At 61.2% G+C, this 11,197-nt stretch overlaps 1 protein-coding gene across 9 annotated transcripts; it reads left to right on the top strand.

The window, feature by feature from the left end:
- Nucleotides 1-973: 973 nt before the first annotated feature.
- Nucleotides 974-11,155, top strand: LZTS2 (leucine zipper tumor suppressor 2). 9 transcript variants are annotated; one of them, XM_013054626.2, is made up of 6 exons: nt 974-1,100; nt 1,547-2,045; nt 6,446-6,895; nt 7,533-8,189; nt 8,769-9,026; nt 9,793-11,155. In XM_013054626.2, the coding sequence occupies exons 3-6, from the start codon at nt 6,488-6,490 to the stop codon at nt 10,474-10,476; spliced, it is 2,007 nt and encodes a 668-aa protein (XP_012910080.1). In that variant the 5' UTR covers nt 974-1,100; nt 1,547-2,045; nt 6,446-6,487; the 3' UTR covers nt 10,477-11,155. The 9 variants fall into 9 exon arrangements, with proteins under 9 accessions (XP_012910080.1, XP_004749522.1, XP_004749523.1 ...); XM_004749466.3 differs by having other exon boundaries at nt 1,004-1,100; nt 1,852-2,045; XM_004749465.3 differs by lacking the exon at nt 1,547-2,045 and having other exon boundaries at nt 981-1,100.
- Nucleotides 11,156-11,197: the final 42 nt, after the last annotated feature.

The following is an 11,197-nucleotide window of genomic DNA, read 5'->3' as shown; positions in this document are numbered from 1 at the left end:
GTGTTCAGGAGTCCCTGGAGCCTAGAAAGCAGTGGGGGATCCCTGGGTCCTGTGTAAGGTCCTTGGGAGCCACTGTCCCTGTGCCCAACCAGAGTGGATCTAGGCAAATTACTTGGGCTCTGCCTATATCCGATTGGATACTAATAATCTCCCTGAGAGATCAGGAAGGGCCTGGCCACAAAGGGGCCAACTGCATCTACAGCCCTGTCCTCAGATTTAGCGTCATATTTGTGAGGGGGCATCTTGGGTCCTCTAGCAGCTTCTTTACTACAGATGGGTTTGAGAAGAGATTAAATTCACTGGACTCCGGCTGCCCAAGTACTCAGGCTGCAAGTACGGCCCAGATAGCTGTAGGTACCCTGCCACAGGCTGCCTTGAGTGCCGGAGGGAGCCCTAGGTGCCACCCCGCCGTACCGTGCAACTTCCTGTTTGTGCATGTGGGTGGAACTTCGGGAGTAGAAGGGAAGCCTGGCCCTGCTCTGTGGGGGGCCAGGTCGGGCAAACAGGCTCACCTGGGCGGACTCCTGCTCAGGGGGAGGGGAGATGCTGGTTCTGCTAGGGCAGTTCCGACCGACCGGAGGGCGGGGCGGGGTCTGTTTTGGTGAAACCCGAGCGGTCTTTGTCTGCTTCCTAGGGGTTTTCCTTGCTCCTGGGGAATGCGCGGAGTGGGTCCGGCCTGATTCCCTACCGGGCAAGGCAGGTGGCAGTAAATCCCTATCGCGGACCGGGTTAGGGCAGCCAGGTAGTGTAGTTCTCGGTCACGTGCTGGTCGTCCCTTCCCCCACGTCGAAAACCAAATCCAGAAAGCTGTGAAGTCGGAGGCCAGAGAGGCAGCCTCACCACCGCCGAGCTCCCGCGGGGCTGGGTACCAGGTCGGCTGTTGGGGGGTAGGGGGTGTGCTGGGCAGACCACTCCCCTCCCTGGGTCGGGGGCGCGGCCTCAGCCGCCCCGCCCCGCCCCGCTCTACCAGGCCGGGCCAGGCGGGCGCCCGGAGTCCGGAGCCCGGAGCTGGCTGCGAGCCGGCGGATCTGCTGCGAGGAGGTCCCCGTGCTGGAGCAGGAGCTGGGCGGGAGCTGGAGCAGCGGCGCAGGTGGCGCGGGGTGAGTGGTGGGGCGGTGGAGGTGTCGGAACTCCAGCCTCCCGCACATCCCGGCTCCGGAGCGAACTTTCCCGGTCTAGGGAAGCCGGGGGTCGGAGTGAGAAGGGGGTCCCACTCTGGGCTGGGGGTGGGGGGTGCAGGCGAGGAGCCTGAACAGGGAATCGACACGGAAACTCGCCGACGGGTCCATACACGCGCGTAGACAGACCCACGCACTTGGGACACACGAACACACGAACACACGTGCACTCCGGAAAGGACGCGCCCTGTGGGTTACCCTTGCAGTCCCTGGAGCAGCGCCACGGGCCCACAGGGACCCCCAGCGGACCGGGTGCTCTGCTGTCGCGTACTTGACGGGGGTGGGAGAAAAGGGCTGCCCGGCGATCGCCGATGGGGGCGGGCCGGGTGGGACAACTCCGGAGGTTCCTGCTTCCTGGCCGCCCACAGGTGAAGACTAAGACGTAAACAGGCGCTGAGCACGTGATCGCTTCGCAGACAAGTGGGCTGTGCCCCCCCACCCCCGCAGCTGGGCGAGGACCGGCCTCCCCAGTCCTGGGCGAGTCTGCGAGATCTCCTGCCGGGCTGTATTCCATTCTCCGCCTTGAAACGTTAAGCCTTCCCCCAGAAATGGGAACACAACGCCCCCTGGAGTCCGGGTAGCACAGAACGAAAGACTGTAGGGCTCGGTGGGGTTACCTGGGCTCCTCTCCTTCCTTCACCCCAACGTGTTCATGGTGCCCTCATCCCTGAAGGTATCGCTGGACGGCAGTGTACAGCAGCCCCCGCATCATACCTCCAGTCTGGGGAGCAGCTGCCTGAGCGCCGGTGGGTCCCCTTCCTACCACCACCCCAACTTGCAGAAGGGAGAGCTCCTCCTCTCACTGTAGGAGCAGAAAGCCCACTCGTGCAAGAGTGGAAGCCCTCCATTCCCGGAGAATGCATGAGGGTAAATGTCCCTTAAATACGGGAGTGGGCCTATGTCCCTCGCCTGGAAGGGAGGATGAGCCCCCTCCCCCAGGGAATGAGGGAGTGGGCAGCGGCCCTGTGCCTCCTTCTCTGCCCCACCCTCCACCCCTCCACACATGCTGAGCCCAGCTGCTGCCTGAGCTTCTGGGCTGGCTGCCAGAAAGGGGAGGAGGCTCCTGGTCCCCCAAGAGGCTGGGACCAGGGCAAGGCCAGAGGAGGGGGTCTTTACTGAGGAGAGGGGCTCAATCTGTTCTTGTGAGGATCAGGGTCTGGGGTGAGCCTGAGGGTGGTTGGGCTATGTCTCCCTTTCCAGGGAAAAAGAAAGAAAAACAACCCTTTCCATGGAGCTAAAAATAGAGCTGAGAGCGGGCCAGGGCTGTGGCCTGGAAGGGGGGGATGCTCCTTCCTGGGGCAGAGGAGTTCTGGCAGGCCTTGGCCTTGGGGGTGGGGATGCAAGTAGGGGGTGGGAGGAGCTCCTTGCCCAGGGGTGTGGGTGTCAGCTGACCTGACTGGGGCACAGAGACCCCTGGAGGAAAGTCTGTGTGGTAAAATGTTTGTAAAACACCACGTGCGTGTGTGTGTGTGTGTGTGTGTGTGTGTGTAAGTTGTCTGACTGAAGGAGACCACCAGTGTGTGGAAGAGGCTTAGGAGAGGAAGCCCATTTAAAATTGTGTCTGTGTAGGAAGGGCTTTGAGTCGATGTGAAAGACTGTGCACAGCAAGGTGTGTGACACCCAGGTATGTCTGTGTGTGAGACTGAAAGATTATGGAAAGAAGGAACATGGAACCACGTGATGGATGAGACTGTGGTTGTGGCTGCATGGGACTGAATGTGGGAAAGGTCGTGTGGGTGTTATGAAGACTGTGTTGTTTGCAAGAGGGTGAGAATATCTGTGACCGGAGAAGACAGAGGAGTGTTGTCAGCTGTGAGGCTGGTGTAGGTTTGGACTGTAGGTTTGGACCGCCTCACCCCAGTCATGGGGGGAGGGGGCAGGGGCTGCCTCTCTCTCCCAGCAATGACCTCTCTCTTAACAAATAGTTCTGAAGGAAGGCTGGGGAGCAGACAGCCGCGCCCGGGGCAGGCCTGGGCTCGCGGGGTCGAGAGGGTACAGTGCTGGGGAGCCAGGTAGGGGCCCCCAAGGCTGGGGGGATGACGGTGTATTCTCCGAATGTGTCGCCAGGTGGCGCCACCTCCGCAAGTCCGAATATGCCTCCATCAACCGCTGGGGGTGGGGCAGGCAGGGCCCGAGCCTGGGTCCCCGACCTGTCCTGGGGAGCAGGGTTCCAGCAGCCGAGGCGTGGGGGCAGCTGACCCTCGGCGTCCCGCTCTGGACTCTGAAGCCGCAGAGTGTCTTGTGGGGCAGGCTTCGACCGGAGGAACGGAGGGGGAAGGGCGGCCGCCGTGGCGCCTGGTCCTTTGTGCTCGAACAATGACCAGCTGCCGCTGGCCCCGGGGCCCGAGTAGGGGTAGAGGGTGACCCGCCGCCGCTACCGAGTCCTGAGCCGACCGGGCTAAGGAGGTTGTTGGGGGGGTGATCTTGAGTCCCGCGGCGCGGGCCCCGCGTGCGTCCCGCCAGCCTCGCGTGACGCCGGGTGCCTGCGCGTGTCCGCGCCCGGGGCGGGGACGCCCCTCGGACCCCTCCCCCGCGCTGCGCCGCCCACTCGGGCCGGACGGGGGCCGGTCGGGCCGGGGGGCGCCGCGGAGGCGGGGCCGGGCCGGGCCGGGCGGCTCCGAGTGGCCGCGCGCGGGCTGGAGCCGGGCGGCGCGCCTGTGGAGCGCTGGGGGCGGCCCGGGACTGAGCATGGAGCGGCGCGGCGGAGGTGAGGGGGGGCCGGGGCTGGGAGGCGACCTGGGGGTGCCCCCAACTTCTGCGCGGCGGAGGGCGGGTGGGGAGGCGGCAGCCCCCTGCCGCCCCCACTTAATGAAGGGGGGGAGGCTTTACAGGGTGGGTTGGGGCCTCTGGCTTCCCGTCGCGGAATGGGAACTGGTGATCCCAGACTTGATCCCGCTTGACCGGTCTTTGGAGTTTGGTGGGGGGAGACTTTCCCCAACTCTTCAGCCCCCAAAACAGGTTTGTGGGAGTTCAGCTTAGCCAGACCTGCCTCGGGCACTGGCTGAACCCAGCGCTCGGTGCCCCCAGCCCAAGGGGGTGTGTGTGCGTGTGCTGGGCCAGAGTGATTACTCAGGGAGTGCTGGGGGGAGCCAGGGGTTCCCTCTCCCACAGCCGCAACGCATTTCTCAAAATGGAGCCTCCACTTGCCCCTCCTTCTCTCTCGGGCTCCCGCTCTTGGAGCCGGGCTGGCTGGGCCTGGCTTTCCAGAGGCCTGGCCCTGGCTCCCTGGGTGTCTGGCTCGTAGGTTCCAGTTTTTCTATCTTTTCTGGGTTTAGGGGCCCCTGGCTCCATGGGATGGGATTCAGGGACCCAGGCTCACCGGGTCAGCTTGTCTCCTTGTCTGCCTGACCCTGGGGCCTCTCTGAGTCTTTGTCTCTTGTCTTTGGGGTCTCTGTCTTTCTCTGAGTCTGTCTCTCTCCTGCCCTTATTTCTCACTTTCTCAGGGCTCACTGAAGTGGGCAAATGTGGACAGAGGTGCCAACCTCCATTGCCCCCTAAGAATCCCCTTCCCCACAGCTTTCTCTGTGCCCTCGAGTGGTGCGGGAGAGGGCAGGAGATGGCATGTGCCATCTGCTTAGCCCAGGTCTGGCCCTTGGTAGTGGGCTCTACTCTTCCCCAGGTCCCAACCCCTAGCTCCTCTGGCTTCAGTCTGGATACCTTCCTGGTTCTCAGGGTCCTTTCACTTGGTAGGGAGGTGGAGGGTAGGCCTAGGGGAATACCAGCCCGAAAGGAGGCCAGACCAGGCAAAGGAGTCAGATAATGTGTGTCTCCTTTCCCCACACTCCAGTGAGTGACAAGAACCAGGCTCCTGCTCACGCAGTTGGCCCTGCTTTCACCCAGGCTCCTACCCACTCTCACACATTCTCTGTACACACGCACACACACACACTCCTCTGCACATACTTGTGCACCCTCACTTTCCTCGTCATATGCTCATGTAAGATACAGGGAGTTTTACATACAAACTCATGTGTACCTGAAGGGACATCCATCCAAAGACACTCAAGATAGTTGAGCTCATACACCACAAATTCATGTATCATAGACACAGTTATTACTTTTACATATTTTCTGAGGGATCCCGATGCACACTCGTACTCTCATATGACATGTTAATCTGCACATATGAATAATAGAAATGTATTGATACGGCTGCTCAAACAGGCACATACACACACTAATTCCTGACATTTTCACTTTTCACATCCACACATTGTTAAGTACTCATGCACGGTCTCACACACACAGATAAGTACAAACACAAACTCCTATTCCTGCGCGATTCTCTGTCCACTTCTTGGCCCCTGCTCTGCATGATGACTTCAGCAGATGCCGGAGTCCTGGTCTTCGGCCTCCGGACTGGGGAGGGAGTTCCGGGTGGAGGCTTGCTGTCCCCTTCCGGGAAGGAGCAGAGCCTGGGGAGGTGGAGCCCTCTTCCCTGGGGGTTCCAGGGAAGGGAGATCTGCGAACAGCCGCTGTGATGGTGGGTGGTGGTGGGGCTTCCATCCTCATCCCCTAGGGGCTTCTCGGAGGAATGTCTAAAGCTGGATGGTTTCACAGAACCAGAGGTTGGCGGCAGCCCAGTCTGGGCTCCTGTAGGCCAGACTCATTAGGTGTGGTGAGGCTAGGAGTTGGCATGGAAGCAAGCATGAGGCTGCATCCACCTCTAGAAGGCAGGAGACCCCAGAGGGCACCTGTGGGCTCCCTAAAAGCTCTGGGTTACTCGTTTGGCCAGCTCCACCCTTGCCGCCTCTCTGTCTGGGAGAAACTGAGGCCCAGCTCAGGGGAGGCTGGGCACTGCCTGGCCTTGGCTCTTTATTCGCTAATTACCATCTGAGTTGCTGTGTCCCTGAGGTTGCTTCTGCCCCAAGTATCCTCTAATGAGGCCACCTGTCCCAGGGGACTGGGAACCTGTGCTGGGCGTTGGTAGAGAACTCCCTCCTAAATTGGCGTCCCAGCCTCTGGGAGGGATGCAGGTTTGGGCTGGGGCCCTGCATAACCACCAGGCCTACCTTCCCCTCATCGTCTTTGCTTGGTAGGGTCAGCCCTTAGCCCTATTCAGGCCGGAGCTGGGCGGTGATCTGGATCCCAGGAAGATCTGAGTTTCCTGCCAGTGCTTGGAGAAGGAGCCCTGGGGGATCAGGGCATCATGGACTGATGTCAGGAAGCTGTTTGATGTGGGACAAGGGGTCAGGAGAGGGACTCAGGGACTTGTATAGGGAGGGGCTCAAGGTGAAAGGACTCTGACACCGCTGCCCTGCTCACAGGTTCCCCTGGAGGCCCTTGGCCAGGCCTGAGCCTCTGTCGCCATGGCCATTGTACAGACTCTGCCAGTGCCACTGGAGCCCGCTCCTGAGGCCACCACTGCCCCACAAGCTGCAGCCATGGGCAGCGTGAGCAGCCTCATCTCAGGCCGGCCCTGCCCCGGGGGGCCAGCGCCTCCCCGCCACCACGGCCCCCCTGGGCCTACCTTCTTCCGCCAGCAGGATGGCCTGCTACGGGGTGGCTATGAGGCACAGGAGCCGCTGTGCCCAGCTGTGCCCCCTAGGAAGGCTGTCCCTGCCACCAGTTTCACCTACATCAACGAGGACTTCTGGGCAGAGTCACCCCCCAGCCCGAGCAGTGACATTGAGGATGCCCGAGAACAGCGGGCACGCAGTGCCCATCTCCGCGGCCCCCCACCCAAGCTCATCCCTGTCTCTGGAAAGCTGGAGAAGGTGAGGACCAGCCTTTTCTTTGGGGCCAGGGTGGAATCGGGAGCCCCCTGAAGAAGCTGGAATTTGGGGGCCAATTTAGAGGAGAGATGTGGGCTGCAGAGTCACCAGACGTGGGTTCCAATCCCAGCTCGGCCTCGTTCTGGCTACATGACCTCAGGGAAGTCACTTGACCTTTCTGAGCCCGAGGTTCTGTATTTGTAATGTGGACACACCATGTCAGCTCTCCAGTGATGGTCGAGAGCATTCCATCACATGACGTATGTCAGTGTTGAGCCTGGTCCCTGTCACATGACATGTGCTCAGAGGCGAGCTGCTCCGACTCCTGCAAATGCAACAGCTGTGAATCTGACTGTGAATAAGGCCTTTAACTTTGCCTCCTTAATAAGGCCTTCAACTCCACTTGCTCTTCTGTAGTATGGGCGTAGTGATCATATCTTATCCTATGACTGTTGGGATGATTGGAGACGAGCCTTTTAAATGGCTTGATATAAGGGATGTCAGGAGGCCCTCAGCTGTTGGTAGCAGTTAGTATTAATGCGTGGGGATCGGGGACCCCAGATGGGAGGGCAGGGAGTATGACAAGGATTTTGAAAGATCGGGCAGCTCATCCCCAGTGTCACGTGGCACCTCATTTCAGAACATGGAGAAAATCCTGATCCGCCCAACAGCCTTCAAGCCAGTGCTACCCAAACCTCGAGGGGCACCATCCCTACCTAGCTTCCTGGGTCCTCGGGCCGCCGGACTGTCTGGGAGCCAGGGCAGCCTAACACAGCTGTTTGGGGGCCCTGCCTCGTCCTCCTCTTCCTCCTCCTCCTCGGCTGCTGACAAACCCTTGGCACTGAGTGGCTGGGCCAGCGGCTGCCCATCGGGGACACTGTCTGACTCGGGCCGAAACTCACTGTCCAGCCTGCCCACCTACAGCACCGGGGGTGCCGAGCCAGCCAGCCACTCCCCTGGTGGGCACCTGCCCTCCCACGGCCCCGGGCGGGGGGCGCTGCCTGGACCAGCCCGAGGGGCCCCGACTGGGCCCTCCCACTCGGACAGTGGTCGATCTTCCTCCAGCAAGAGCACAGGCTCCCTGGGAGGCCGTGTGGCTGGGGGGCTCTTGGGCAGCGGCACCCGGGCCTCCCCTGACAGCAGCTCCTGTGGGGAGCGTTCCCCACCCCCACCCCCACCCCCCCCTTCGGATGAGGCCCTGCTGCACAGTGTCCTGGAAGGAAAGCTCCACGACCGTGAGGCAGAGCTGCAGCAGCTGCGGGACAGTCTGGACGAGAGTGAGGTGACCATGTGCCAGGTGTGGCCAGCAGCAATAACGGGGGTGGTGTGGCAGGACATCCACAGGAGCTGGGAGTCCCAGGAGCATTTCTGTGTGTGCTGAGGGGACACGGTGGGGGGGGGGGGGTCGGGGGATGCCGGTGAGGCGTTGGGGAGTCCTCCGCCCAGCTGTCGGGCTCCACCTGCAGGGGGGTGAGGATGCCCAGCCAGCACCGCCATTGATTGTCTTTCAGACTTGAGCGAGACACTTCAAGGTGCTGAGCCTAGTTTCCCTCAGCTATAGATGGGGAGATTTCTGGCCTCCTAGGGTTATTATGAGGATTAAGTCAGGCAAAGGCTGTGGAGTGCTTAGAATGACGCCTGGCACCTAGGAATTCCTGCAGAAGCGTTTGCTATTCTGGACGTTTCTAGAATCTTAGAAGTGGTCATGACTAGAGTTACCCTAATTTTTCTCATGGCTGAGTGGGGTCTCCTGTCCCTGAGCCCAGCCATAGGCTGCTAGAGCACTCAGTGACCTGGGAGTGGTAGAAAGCCATGGCGGGAGGGTGCTGGATGTGGAGGGGAGCTGCTGGGACCCAGGTCTGCCTTCTGTCCCCAGGCCTACGAGGAGCGGCAGCGGCACTGGCCACGGGAACGCGAGACGCTGCGGGACGACAGCACCGCCCAGGCCCAGCGGGCGCAGCGGGCCCAACAGCTGCTCCAGCTGCAGGTGTTCCAGCTGCAGCAGGAGAAGCGCCAGCTGCAGGATGACTTCGCGCAGCTGTTGCAGGAACGGGAGCAGCTGGAGCGGCGCTGTGCCACCTTTGAGCGGGAACAGCGGGAGCTTGGGCCACGGCTGGAGGAGACCAAGTGGGAGGTGGGCCAGGCCAGGAGGGGCGGGGAGCGGGGCTCAAAGGGTCTAGCCATACCACTCCCCCTCCAGCCTGCTACTCCCAGAGATCCTCCCCGTCCTCACCTCCTGGAGATGAAGATCCCCCTCAGGCTTCCCTTTCTGGGTAGGGGGAGGGTCTCCTTTTGCCACCATTGTAGGTGTCCTCAAGTCAGGTCGAGTGCTCACATAGCCAGTGGCAATTCCGTCCACTGCCTCCCAACCAGTAAGAATAGGAGTGTAGCCTGCTCTGCGCCCAGAACTTTCTAGCTGTTACTTAAAGAGTGGATCTTGTGATCCTCAGAGCAGCCTTGTGAGGTGGCTGTTGTTCATCTCCATTTCTGAGCTGAGAAGGACTGGAGCCCGGAATGATTGCTAGTCAGTGGCAGAGTTGAGATCACAACCCGGGCCGTGTGGTTCCAGCATCTGCGCATTTCCCCACAATGCTGGGGTGCCTCTTGGTGGCTCCCATGCCTGCACAATCTGCCACCAGCCAGTCCCTGGGGCTCTGCAGTGCGTCATGATGGTTGGAAGTCACCTGCTTTGAAGGAAAAAGATCTGGGTCTGCGTTTTACTTCTGCCACTTACTAGCCGTATGACCTTGGACATGTCACTAGGCTTGCCTCAGTGTGTCTGTCCATGTAGTGGGTGTCAGGATCAAACAAACTGTCCCCGGAGAGCCTGCATGATCTCGGGGCCCAAGCCTGTGGGAAAAAACTTCTCACTAGGCTTCCCAACCCCCTCCCACTCCTAGGTGTGCCAGAAGTCAGGTGAGATCTCCCTGCTGAAGCAGCAGCTGAAGGAGTCCCAGGCAGAGCTGGTGCAGAAGGGCAGTGAGCTGGTGGCCCTGCGGGTGGCGCTGCGAGAGGCCCGAGCTGCACTCCGGGTCAGCGAGGGCCGAGCTCGGGGCCTGCAGGAGGCCGCCCGGGCCCGGGAGCTGGAGCTGGAGGCCTGTTCCCAGGAGCTGCAGCGGCACCGCCAGGAGGCCGAGCGGCTCCGAGAGAAAGCTGGCCAATTGGACACGGAGGCAGCTGGACTCCGGGAACCCCCTGGGCCACCTACCACCACGGACCCTTTCCTCCTGGCAGAGAGTGATGAAGCCAAGGCACAGCGGGCAGCCTCCGGGGTCGGGGGCAGCCTGCGGGCCCAGGTGGAACGGCTGCGGGCAGAGTTGCAACGGGAGCGGCGGCGCGGGGAGGAGCAGCGGGACAGCTTTGAGGGGGAGCGGCTGGCCTGGCAGGCGGAGAAGGAGCAGGTGATCCGCTACCAGAAGCAGCTGCAGCACAACTATGTCCAGATGTACCGGCGTAACCGGCAGCTGGAGCAGGAGCTGCAGCAGCTCAGCCTGGAGCTGGAGGCCCGGGAGCTCGCTGACCTGGGCCTGGCCGAGCCGGCCCCCTGCATCTGCCTGGAGGAGATCACTGCCACTGAGATCTAGGGCCCTTGGCATCCTGGAGCAGCAGGGAGCTTGACTGCAGTGGGGCGGGAACCTTGGGGCCACGGAGGTCCCCCGGGTCTAAGGGCCCCAGAGCCGCTCGTGCTCCAGGATCCAGGCTTCTGGGCCTCTGCCAGGGCCCTGGGGGCAGCCCTCTGACTAGGTTGAGCAAGATTAGCCCCCTTGAAGGTCCCCGTTTCACTGTCTCACAGAGGCTCCTCCTTACTTGACCTATCCCACCCCTCCTGCTGCTGCCATTGCCACTCTGCCAACTGCATTTGTCCCTGACGAGGGAGTGGGGGGGGGCTGGGAGGAGGAGGGGGGTCCCTCCTTTCCACACTCTCCCCTACCCCAAAGCCAGAGAGAGCCAGATAGCACCAGCTGCTCCAGATGTGCCTGCCCCCTCTCTGCCTATGTCGGGGGTCGGGGGCCAGGGCTGGGACTGGGGTCTGACCCCCATGCTCCAGCCCTGCAGCCTCTCTCCTAGGGCGAGGGGGCTGTAGTCAGACCAAAGGAAGAACTCAGAATTGTCTTGTTTATTTGTGTTTGTGACCAAGGGGCCCCTCCCCACACCCAGGTTTATGGCCTCGTTTTCACTTGTATATTTTTCCACACTGTAAATTTCTTGTACAAACCCAAAGAAAAAAAATTAAAAAAATTTTTTTTTTGTTTTTAAAAAAAAGACGAGTGTGCTAGGTAGAGATGGGAACTTACTTGACCCCTC

The sequence above is a fragment of the Mustela putorius genome, unplaced genomic scaffold (genome assembly GCF_011764305.1).
Source record: "Mustela putorius furo isolate JIRA1106 unplaced genomic scaffold, ASM1176430v1.1 tig00003909_pilon_pilon_pilon, whole genome shotgun sequence".
Taxonomy (NCBI): domain Eukaryota; kingdom Metazoa; phylum Chordata; class Mammalia; order Carnivora; family Mustelidae; genus Mustela; species Mustela putorius.
Note: the sequence above shows the minus strand (reverse complement) of the source record. Positions and strands in the feature narration are given on the sequence as shown.